Source organism: Protopterus annectens, chromosome 11.part0 (assembly GCF_019279795.1).
Source record: "Protopterus annectens isolate FY-2018-M chromosome 11.part0, PAN1.0, whole genome shotgun sequence".
NCBI classification, from domain to species: domain Eukaryota; kingdom Metazoa; phylum Chordata; order Ceratodontiformes; family Protopteridae; genus Protopterus; species Protopterus annectens.
Window position 1 is genome coordinate 308,138,368 of NC_056745.1, and position 12,491 is coordinate 308,150,858.

General features: G+C 34.6%; 1 protein-coding gene across 1 annotated transcript in view; it reads left to right on the plus strand.

Moving 5' to 3' along the window:
* CFAP54 (cilia and flagella associated protein 54) overlaps nucleotides 1–12,491 on the plus strand; it is a 2,749,537-nt gene that overhangs the window by 707,754 nt on the left and 2,029,292 nt on the right. The window contains exon 20 of the mRNA XM_044087198.1: nucleotides 11,567–11,695. Within this exon, the coding sequence (XP_043943133.1) occupies nucleotides 11,567–11,695 (129 nt within the window). The remainder of the gene's footprint in view (nucleotides 1–11,566; nucleotides 11,696–12,491) is intronic.

A 12,491-nucleotide genomic window follows, 5' to 3' on the forward strand; every position in this document is an offset into this window, starting at 1 on the left:
ATGTCTAACCATATAAAGGAGAATTATTCACTTAAGAAAAAGGGAAAAGTGATGGAAATAGAAGATATTTTAAAATAATTTAGAAACTATTACAATAAAATCAATAAATATAATATAATAACAGACTCAGAAGGGATAATCAAAACTTTTATCCAAAAAATCATATAGTTAAAAAATAAATTATCTGATAACCAAGTGAAATTAATTGATAAACCTGTCTCAATGTCTGAAATTGAAAATAGATTAAAATATATTCAATCTTCCAGGATTAATGAGGATCAAACTGGTTTTATTCTAAATAGAAATACTTATGACAATATCAAAAAAATAATCACAGTAATTGACTAGGCAAACAAAACAAAGGAGAATCTAATATTAATGAGTCTAGATATTAATAGTGTTTTTGACTCTGAAGTGGAAATATCTTTTGTTAGTCTTAGAGGAATGTGATTTTTTAAGTAATTTTACACATCTTACAAATCTTTGTTATGACAATTGTTTTGCATAAGAGAAACCATGCATGAATGCACATGTTAAAATAGGTACTTTTACTTCTGATTCAATCCAAAGTTTGAAAGGAACTAAACAAGTATGTCCTCTTTCACCCCTGCTTTTCACTCTAATTATGGAACCTTTTGCTAATTTTATAAGTCAAATTTAGATGTAAAAGGCATTAGCATAAATACGAATTTGGTTTCTGTAAATCAGAGTGTATGTGCTGTGTGTTGTGTCTTTAAGTAGCATACCAAAGGCTGTACATGCATGCATAAATTCCAGACACATACAATCCCTAGTACCATTTTGAAAGTGCAGCCAGAGCATGAGCATGCATGATAGTAGTTGTTAGTTTGCATATAAGTTACTTTAGTTAAACTCAATAAACTTATAGTGATTAGTTTGTATAAAATAAAACTGCTTGAACAGAACCCATAAAGACTCTTCTTTTGTGTCCAAAGTAGGAGAGTGACATGGTGACAGTACCAGGATCACAGAGAATAATATTCAGAGCAATGAGGTGCAAAGATGACAGGGAAGGTAAAACTAAGAAAAACAACCATGAAAAGAGCCAGAGAAGAATCAAAGGTAATGAGAAGTAGCACAAAATGTTTATTTGGTAAAAAAGACAAAACAGGGCATTACAAGAGCACAAACCACATTATTAAGCAAGCAGAAGGCACACAAGATTTATTAACTAAGGGAAATGTTTAAAACAAAGGTATTTGATAAAGTGATTAACAGTAAAGCAAAATAAGCATGTTTAAAGCAAAACGAGTGTGTTTAAAGCAAAACAAGTATGTCTGAGGCACAATGGGCATGTTTAGAGTAAAATGAGCACAAGAAAAGTACAATGGGCATGATAATGGCTTAAACAAGCAAAATTAATATAATAAGGGCACAAAGGGCACATTAAGCAAAAATAAAAGCTTTTATTCTGAGAAAGTTTGTATTTTATAAACAAAAGTGCTAAATAAATACTTGGTAGTGGATTAGTTTGCCTTTTGCCTTCATTTGTGCTATTTCTTAAAATAATGATATATGACTTTAGCAATGCAGTAATTATAAGAGTATTACAGTGCCCGAGAGACTAATTCTGCAAAGCCTAATTATTCAAAGGTATTATGAATTTGTCCATTAGCATAATTTCGAGAAGCCCAAAAGGTATAATTTCAGAAGCCCAAGGGCAAATACTGGCATAAATGTCTGGCATATTTGCATGTGTGCATATTTGTGCTTATTTGCAAAACCCTTCACTGGTGTGTGCTAATATGGCAGATGGATTTTGAAAGCCCCTACCTCTTGTGTTTGTTCAGAATATTGCAGAGAATTGGAGAATATTTGAGCAAGAGTACGATATTTTTATACAAGCAGCTTGTGCAGATAGAGATGCACACACGAGGGCATTCATTTTGCTAAACCTAGGTGGGTCAGAGACTATAGAAAGAGAGTGTTCATTTGTGTACGCACCAGCAGTAAATGAAGGAGAAGGTGAAAAACATCATATTGTTGTACAGGCTGAGTCAAGGGAAGACTCTGAGTGTTTGAAGTGCAAGTTCAGATAAATCCGTAACCCCAGACAAATATTACATTAGTGAGGCATTTGTTTTAAATGAGAGATCAGAAAAAAGTTAAACATTTGCAGCTTATGTAACTGACCTGAGAAACAAAAAGATGAGCTGATAAAGGACAGGCTTGTGTGTGGTATTAATAATGCTGCTGTGAGAAAGATTTTGCTTTGTGACAGTGATTTAACATTGAGAAAAGCCATAAAGATTTTTCAAATCCATGAAGTGATAGAAGAACACACAAGTATGCTTGTGAGTGACAAGAACATGGTTTCAGTGGGGTCCAGAACAAATGCCGATAGTATACAACACGTGGCAAACAGAAGCAGAAGCACATGGCAGCTACAGGGTTTCGTGGGAGGACACACAGCTTTCCAGCAAGTTCTAAGAAAGGAGCAAGCTCAGTGCTGTACAAGTATGAATCAACAAAACCCAAATCTAGATTTATTGTTAACTGTCGCAATTCTGATGCAAATCATGAGACTAAAAGAGAGAAGTGCTTAGCATTTGGACAGCAATGTCACAAGTGTAAAAAATGGAACCATTTCCAAAAGGTTTGCAAATCAAGTAAGCCTAATGCAGTTATAAAGAAATGTCACACAAAGAAGCAAGTTGATCAGGTAGAGCTGAAGCAGTCAGCTTTCTATGTAGATGGTATATCAGTACTTGGTGAAAGAATTGATGAAGTGAATTTATTAGCAAGAAGTGAAATGTTTTATACTGTATGGATTAATGGAAAATCCACAGAGTTTAAAGCAGACACTGGTTCAAAGTGCAATGTTATATCAGCAGACACATTTGCTAAAGTGAGAACTAATGAACAACTTAATGTGGCCAGTAGTGGAAACTTGTTTCTTATGGCGGTGAAGAGATTCAAACCGAAGGCTCAGTGATCCTTTCATGTTATTTGGCCAAGAGCTGTTACAACTTGTTATTCTATGTAGTCTGAAGACCAGTACATTCTTTATTGGGTCTAAAAGATAGTTTGAGAATGAATCTGCTTTCTTTTGCCAAGGAAGTTCGTCACATAAGTGCATTTCTGAGTTCTAATTCTGCTGAAGCTGTTTTTTTCAGAGTATGCTGATGTTTTCGATGAGAAGTTGGGCAAACTTCCAGTTGTGTATTCCATGAAGTTAGACCCAGAGGTCACTGCAGTAGTCAGACCAGCAAGAAGAGTTCCAATAGCTATGCAAGATAAAGTTGTCTCAGCTGGATAAAATGTTGCAGCAAGGTGTGATCTGTCCACTTACAGAACCAACTGAATGGGTGTCGTCCATGGTAGCAGCTCACAAAAAAGGCTCAGATGAAATCAGAATATGTATTGACCCTAGAGATTTCAACAAAGCCTTGAAGAGACAGTATCATTCAATGCGCACAGTCAGAGGTCACAGCTTTAATACCAAATGCCACTGTTTTTTCTGTCTTGGATGCAAAGAGTTCATTTTAGCAAGTGATGCTTGATCGCAAATCCTCATTTCTAACCACTTTTGGTACTCTGTTTGGCAGATACAGATTCCTAAGGATGACATTTGAAATAAATTCTGCAATGAAGTCTTTCAGCGTACATTGGAGCAAATTTCTTTGGGTTATCCTTATGCCATAATAGTAGATGATTTAGCAATGGTGAAGCAGAACATGACAGAAACTTAAGAAAGTTCTAGACAGAGCATGTGAGGTAAACTTGAAGCTCAGTTCTCTGAAGTGTAAATTCAGACTTCCAGAAGTTACATATGTAGGTCATTTATTTACCTGTACTGGCTTGAGACTAAACCCGACCAAGCAAGCAGCTATTCTTGAGATGACAGCACCAGACAATGTACAAGCTCTACAGCATTTCCTAGGCATAGTCAACTATTTAGGCAAATTTATACCAGACTTCAGTGAGTTGACAGCACCTTTAAGAGAGCTAATGCACAAATATTTTGCATGGTCATGGTTGGAACAGCACCAGAAGGCATTTGAAGTCCTTAAGCAGAAAATTGCCTCCCCAACTACATTAAGATACTATAAAGTGAACAAACCAGTCACTCTTTCCTGTGTTGCTTCAAAATTTGGTCTTGATGCAATTGTACTTCAAGAGGGCAGACCAGTACCCTATGCATCTAGAACACTTACCCAAACTAAGATGCAGTATGCTCAAATTGAGAAGGAGCTTTTGGGAGTAGTATTTGCATGTTCCAGGTTTCATGATTATATTTATGGTCAAGCCATTCAGATTGAAACTGATCACCATCCTCAAGTTACTATTCTAAAAAAGTCTATGCATTCCACTCCAGCGTGATTACAAAGAATGATGCTCACATTGCAAAAGTACAACTTCAAAATGGTCTATATGAACAGCTTGACGCAGAGAATTTTGACTTTGACATGATGGCAGTGCATAATTTTTCTACCACTTGACTTGATGACCCAGTTTTGCAAAAGCTCCATCACACATTGATGTTGGATGGCTGTCAAAGCAATCTAGTGCACCACCTGAAGTGCAAACCTATTTTCTTTACAGAGATGAATTGTTGATGGAAGAGGACATTATTTTCAAAGGTCCTAAAATTGTTGTTCCTACTTCCTTACAACAAGAATATATCCAGATTTTCAATTGTGGTCACCCAGGTTCTGCACCTACTAAGAGAAGAGTGAGAGAATTGGTATTTTGGCCTTCATTACTGAAAGACTTTGATAAAGTACTTTCTTCTTGTTCAGTATGCAATAGTACTAGACTATATTTGCAAAGAGAACCACTTCAGCTAAGTCCGTTTCCTGAGCTACCTTGGTCAACAGTTGCCACTGATATCTTCAAGTGGAACAATCAACACTACTTGATTTTGGTAGACTCTTATTCGAATTGGTTTAAGATTGATCTGCTACCTAACCTAACATCCACTGCTGTTATTACTAAGTTAAAATGCCATTTCTCAGTCCATGCTAGTCTACATAAAGTTCTTTCTGACAATAGTACTCAATTTACTAGTCAGTTGTTTCAGAAATTTGCAAGAGAATGGGACTTTGTGCATGTCACTAGCAGTCCTGAATATCCTCAGTCAAATGGTCTAGCTGAACGTGCATTGCAGAGTGCAAAGCAATTACTTGAAAGGTCAAAGTTTGACAATAATGATGTGTTCTTGAATTTGTTTAACCTCAGAAACATACGCTGTGATGACATTCGTGGCTCACCTGCTCAAAGACTACTTTCCAGACAAAGCAGGACTATCCTACCCATTAATTCCAGTTTATTGAGGCCTAAAGTTAAGAACAATAAAACCATCAAGGCTTAATTGTTCTAGGAGTATAATATCCACAAGTCCAGTTACACAGATTGAGCAGATTAGTTTGTCCATTGAGGGAATGAGAGACAATCCGAATCCAGATGACAAAAGGTTTCAACTGAATTGGTCAGATTACAGGCATCTCTGCTGAGACAAGATCTTACCTGGTAAACTCCAAGGGTGTGGAGTATAGGAGGAATCGTAGACATCTTCTTCCTGTACCAGAATCATCATCATCATCATCATCATCACATTGTTTCTGTGATGTAGACTCCTAATCTAAGAGCAAACCAGATGTTCTCATACCAGAGTGTGTTCAAACCTCTTATTCCATTCCTGAAAATATACTGAACATTTCAAAGGTCAAACATTTTGAAGAGACAGCTCCAGCTGCTAAATCCAGTTCCCAGTTTTATGTCACACAATATGGATGAATATGTAAGCCCAGTGTGAAGTACGCAACAACATGGACTTAACTCTATATATATATATATGTACCTAGTCTAGTATAATGCATGACAAAGAATTACCTGTGATCTCTGCATGCCAAGTAGACTCATAACATTGCATGATCTATTTCTCAAAGAGGGAGCTGTAGATCAAAGTGTATGTGCTGTGTGCTGTGTCTTTAAGTAGCATACCAAAGACTGTATGTGCATGTATAAATTCCAGACTAGTGCAATCCCTAATGCCATTTTGAAAGAGCATGCATGATCACAGTTGTTAGTTTGTATATAAGTTACTTTACTTAAAGTCAGGACACTTGTATAGTAATGTGTTTGTATAAAATAAAGCTGCTTGAACAGAACCCACAAAGACTCTTCTACTGTGTCCAAAGTAGGAGACCGACAGTTTCTAAACTCCAGTTATTTGCTAATGACATTCTTCTGACTCTAAGTGACAGTAATAGTTCCCTTTATGCTGTTTTTAAGGCAATGGATGAGTTCCAAAAAATCTGGTCTCTGCTTTAATGATAATAAAACAAAAATACTACCCATAAATGCCAATATTGATGGGATAAATGACAGATTTACTAAATGCATTGTCGAAGAGAGAAAAAGTAACTATTTAGGGATAATTATAGCAGACAACATTAATAATATAATAAATTGCAATTATACTAACAGCATAATCAGTATAAAGAATCAGATAACCGGAACAATTTTTTCTTCCCAATGGAAGAGAGACTGTCTATAATCAAAATGATTATTTTACCAAAAATGTTATGTTGTTCAGTCATTATATTACCTCCATCTAAAACATGTATTAAAGAATTAATATAAGGGAATGGACAGCAGGAAGGATTGGACTACCAGATATAGAATTATATTCTGTATCATCAGTTATAAAAACAATATCTCTTTGGATAAATGATATTTACACAGCCAGGTAGAAAGAGCTTCTAGGATGCCTTTTCATAAAATGTAAACATAACATAAACTCTAATCTTAATCTTATGCTACACAATAGTTTACATTGGTTGCTAAAAGATTACTTTTCAGAAAGGAGTCACTATATATATATATATATATATATATATATATATATATATATATATATGTATATATATATATATATATATATATATATATATATATAAATTAATCTATATAAGGCATGGATTTTTCTTCTTTTCCCTGTAGCACACACTCAAAATAATATTTTCACTTCAAAGTTAGGTACAATGATTCAAAAAATCCAAGGCAATGAACCCAGCAAGAATCCGAGATGGAAAATTGTTTTAATCCAAAAAAACGTTGAAAATTCACAGAACAAAAATGACGAAAATCAACCCACACCAAACAATTCAAGTTAAGCATGCTAGTTTTTATTGTTTCTAGATATTATATTCTCAGTTTGACAGTTTCATGTAAGTATAGAACATGTGCGGTTTTTATTGTTTAAATGAACTATTTATTATTTTTTATGTCAGGACGAATTATTTGACAATGCGATCCATTTATATATATACACATTTTTATATTTTTATCTTGACACAGTTTAATAGTTTTGATATGAGAATTCTAGTAAAGTGTTATATCTTTTTAAGGATGTAATGTGTTTAATTACTAAATTTGTATTTAAAGGGCTTGTATCAGGTTATTTTTTAGTTCTGAGGAAGCTTTGCATTGGCAGAGTGAAAGCGCGCTTAACTTGAATTGTTTGGTGTGGGTTGATTTTCGTCATTTTTGTTCTGTGAATTTTCACCGTTTTTTGGATTAAAACAATTTTCCATCTCGGATTCTTGCTGGGTTCATTGCCTTGGATTTTTTGTTTTATTGGTCATTGCTTCTTTTTTGTGGTTAATGATTACATTTTAAGAAAAAACTCTGCTATATTGGTTTCAATTAATGAATAATGAAAAACTGCATTCTGTTGATTATATCACAAGTAAATATGATTTAAACAGAGATATGTGGTTGGGTGTACAATCTTGCAGACAATATGTAGAAGGTAAAATTAAGTTAATGTAACCAAGGGTAAGAGATCTTATCCCAAAATTAATTGAATTTTTAATACTATTAATACAACAAAACACTTATATAGAGTGGTGAGGAAAGAAACAAAAAGTTGTAATGGCAATCACTGGAACTATTTTACTCACATTAATAACAAACATCCAGATAAAGAGGATAAAAAAAAAATATTTTTAATATCTTCCAAATAAGAAATCCAATAACTCTTTAAAAAGACAGCAAACCTGATTTCCTGCTCTGCTTCACAAGCTCCAAGCTCCAGTCTCACTGGCAAATGCTTTGAGCCAGTGAGACTGATGCTCTTAGATCGAAACTTTTTACTTGGAAATTCTTGCATAGATCTTTCTTCCCACCTCATAAAATTGAGTTAATGTGGATATGTAAACAGGAGCTTAAAGCAGATTAGCAACACGTTCTCTGATTCTGTTATACTTACACGTTATTGGAATAACATTATTCTTTTTTACAAGCTTTATTTGGGGGCAGTTTTGTTTTATCTAAGTCATTAATTCTTTTAATATCCTTATTCCTGTTTGTGTTTAAAAGAATGAAATACCCTCTTTAATCGTCCACTTTATTAATTGTGAGGAAAGTTATAACCAAGACTTGAAAGATTGAAGCTACTACCTCTTTCAAAGAATTCACAAATATTGCAACCAATGTATGTCATCTGGAAATTATCACCATTAAATGAAGATCTACTAGAACTACCTCCTACTATAATACGTGGACAAATTTCAAGGAACTGCTTAATAAAAATAGCTATACTCATATTAATTTTAATGTATAGGAATTTTTTGAGAATGTTTATTGTTAGTAGACACTCTTGTAATAGTTGTTCTTATTTGTTCTTGTCCGTATTGTTCTATTTTATGCTCACAAATTTCTAAATGCAATTATCGTCATGATCAGTTTGTTTAGATAAAATCTAGTAAAAACTTTTTTCAAAAGAAAAAGAAGCCTAGCCCAGATTCCCATTTACTCTAAAGCACTGCCAGGTTAAGTGACATGTGCAGTGTCACATAGAAGGTAAACAAGGTGGAAAGATTCAAGCACTGCATCCTTGCCACAGGAAGAAGCTCATTAACAAGTTGAAAGCTTTAGTCCTCTGTGGCAACTGCCAGTTTTTTTTTGGGGGGGGGCTTATATGTTAGCAAGACACCTACATTTCATTTTGACCTCTCTACATCTCCATCATCAAGAATAGTTGTCCTTTGTAACATCACTCAGTACAGTTCAGACATACTTGAAGAAGCAGTAATGCTGTATTATTGCAGGATTCACCCCCAGATTCAATACAGCAGGATTGTGGACATATGGGGCCCTGTGCAGGGTAATGAATCAGGCCCTCTATCAGTTATACAAGTGTCTCATTACCTGGCTGCCTCACTGCAAGTACCATAAACATTGTTCAAACCTGTCAGCGTACATTCTACTTTCTTTTTTACTTTAACAATTATCACAGGCATTTGGATTTCATTTAAAATGTATTTCAAAATTATCAGAAAAAACGCTGACATCCAGTTTCAAAAAAAACATTCTTACCTTAAAAACAGACTCAGCATGAGAAATAGTAAACTTCTCTTGCCATGAAACTGACATTTAGTGAAAATGCATCTGACAACCCATTAAAGTACAAGAGACATGCTGGGATTCATTCTCAAATCACATATAGTGAAGTACTAAGCAAGGATTCAAATGTCAGATATGTAGCATCTTGGCTAACAGCTTGAGAAAGCCCACTGGGCACAAGTAGCTGTTTTTAGGAGCAGCCCAGGAGTGCTGTGTAATGAAGTAACTTTGCAGAGTCAAGGAAAACAAATGAAGGCTGAGGGAATGAAACCATGTAGTACAGGAAAAAGCTCTTTAACAGTTCATACTCTTACTCATCTGCATGAGTGCTACACAAACTGTTGTAGGGCATATACAGTGCATTTCACACATGTATGCTCACAAAAAAAAAAAAACAATTAAAAATGTATTCATAGTGAATAAAAAAATAACATTAAATGTGTAGACTTTGTGCTGTTCAGTTTATTCACAGCTGTATAATAAATAACAATGTCAACATTCAACAGAATAAGGAAAGCATGGATCACATCCAAAAAATGTTGTTCATATAATAATGCTTCTTTTTACTACAATCAATTTCCTTCCCTTACACCAAACTCCACAGTGAATTGCTAAATCTGTAGCTGGTGTGGAGGATTAAGGCTACTGCCTTCAGTAGCCAAGGTACAGGGTTTGACTCTATGCAATCTATGTAACTAGATAGTGCTTCTGCACACCCCTGTGTTACTGCAAGTCCTGATGCAGACTGCTCCCAAATGAAGAAAAAAAAATTTATGCTGCTGCTGCAGATGTTCATACACACTGCCTTTGTGTCCCTGTTTGTTCGTAAACACACTACATTAATACCACTGCCAATCCTCATGCTAAAAATGTTCCCATGTAACTGAAAAAAAAAAAACAAACAAAACCAACAACATACCACTTCCTGTGCAATTTCAAACATCCTGCCAGTTCCTGGATGTCACTGTGTCCCCAGCATCAGTCTCACTGGCTCAAAGCATTTGCCAGTGAGACTGGAGCTTGGGGCTTGTGAAGCAGAGCAGGAAATCAGGTTTGCTGTCTTTTTAAAGAGTTATTGGATTCCTTTTTTAATTTTGTTGTATGTGGTTCAGATTTTTTTAATGAGTGTTGCTTGTTAGCCCCCTGTTGCAACTAGAGATCCATATTTATGATTTTTTTTAATTTATTTATTTATCAAACCTTGCACAGTCTGTTTATCCTGTATTTAAAATAAGTGTTGGAGACCTGTGTCTCTGTTTTGCTCATGTAATCAGTTGAGAAGCACTTAGATACCAGAAGCAAAGCAGAAATATAATGTAGTTTTTTTTTTTTGCTTTATGATCCAGTTCTGTGGACCCTGCTAGCTTCCTTGATAAAACAAATAAGACAACAGCTTTCTTTAGGCGGTCCCTTTATTATCATCTTTTAAAGATGGGTTACCTAAGCAAAAAGGAAATGTTTGTATTGTTATCTTTGGATCAGTTTTGTAATTAAGCAATTTGTGAAACAATCTGTTTTTACTCATATTGTTATGCATTCATTGTCTGCATTAATGTATTTATTATCCTTGTATTGTGTTTAGGGGTTTTAAACATTTGAAAGAAATGTCTCATCTGCCTATACCAAAACTGTGTTACTGCTGTCAGCAATTGAACAGTGAGAAAATGAGTTATCTTGAGTACCTGTAGAGCTATTAAGATCAATTGGATATCTCATATTGAGACTTTACTAGAAGACAAGGGATTTGAGTGAATGGGTACATGCATGATAACATCCCTAACATTCCAAGGAAAATATGGCTATATCCCACACTCCTTTGTCTTTTTGAATGGTGCAAAACAATGAGAGTGCTGAGATCCCCCCTCTCAAAAAGGTATTGCAGAAATGGCAACTACCATGTATAGATTGCGCAGGAGACTAAGTGTTGTTTATGCGCATGTGTGTATATGTGTGAGAAATTGAACTGTTATGTTTTTGCCATCATCGCCTGCATCATTATAATGTTTTCTTTATAGTATTTCTGAAATTGTAAATTGAGGTAGGTTGTGATTCTCCATGCTGAATTTTTCATTAATGCTAACGGTTTGATTTTGTTGCTTTGCTAATGTTTTACAGATTTAAGGGTAAGCTTTATTGGATACAGAATATGTGTTAATTTTCTCTGTCTGTAGTCTGTTTATTTTTATTTCAGAAAACTCCCACAGAGCAGATGTTTATTGCTTATGAGATTCTGGAAAAGACAATTCATTGCGTAACTGTTGCTAGAGCTGTGACTGCTGTACCAGATGGATCTTCAGTTGCTTGCCCGAGCCATGTGAAAGTAAGAATGGGATTTCTTAAGATATGGTACAATATAAATAAGCCATATACTTCTGTAAGTACTGTTTAATAACACATTCCTTTGTGAGAAGTTTTTTTTCACATTGGCATTTTTTAGAATTAATGCTAATTTAACATATAGTACTAAATGCATACCTCAATAAATATAGGGGGATTTTTTTTATCCCTTCTAAATGCAAATGTCTATCTGAAATTGACACATTGTACTGCAAATATCTGAAGCACCAAATCTGACATATACTGCTTATGTTTTCAGTTTTGCTTATATAGTTCCATATTTAATTTGTGAACCTTGAAGTCGGTGCCATGTCTATTCAGTATTTCATAGGGTCATCAAGAAAGGTGTCCTACAAGATGGTTACTTTCATCATAAGTGTAATGTCGTTCCTTGATAAGTAGGAGACCTCTGTGTGCATTTCAGAAAAAATAAGCAAAGACCATATTTTAATTGATCATTTTCTTAATAAAAAAGTCATGATATTAGAAGCAAATTTAAGCCAGTGTTGATAAATCCATAGAAGGATGTCACTAATGATGAAAAGTATAGAAAAGGAATATATTCTGAACAGCAATGCTGGGCATATAAAATAGGAGGGAATGGAAACATTAACAGAGAATGATACACCAACTGCATATTCACTGTTTCCAGATCTGATAGCTTCGGAGTGTGAAAAAAAATGTTAAGTTTATAGCAGAGCAGTTTACAAATGCTAAATTCAGAATGAAAGAAAAAGCTGGATATGTGTCAGGCATGGATTAGCATATATGAAGATCGT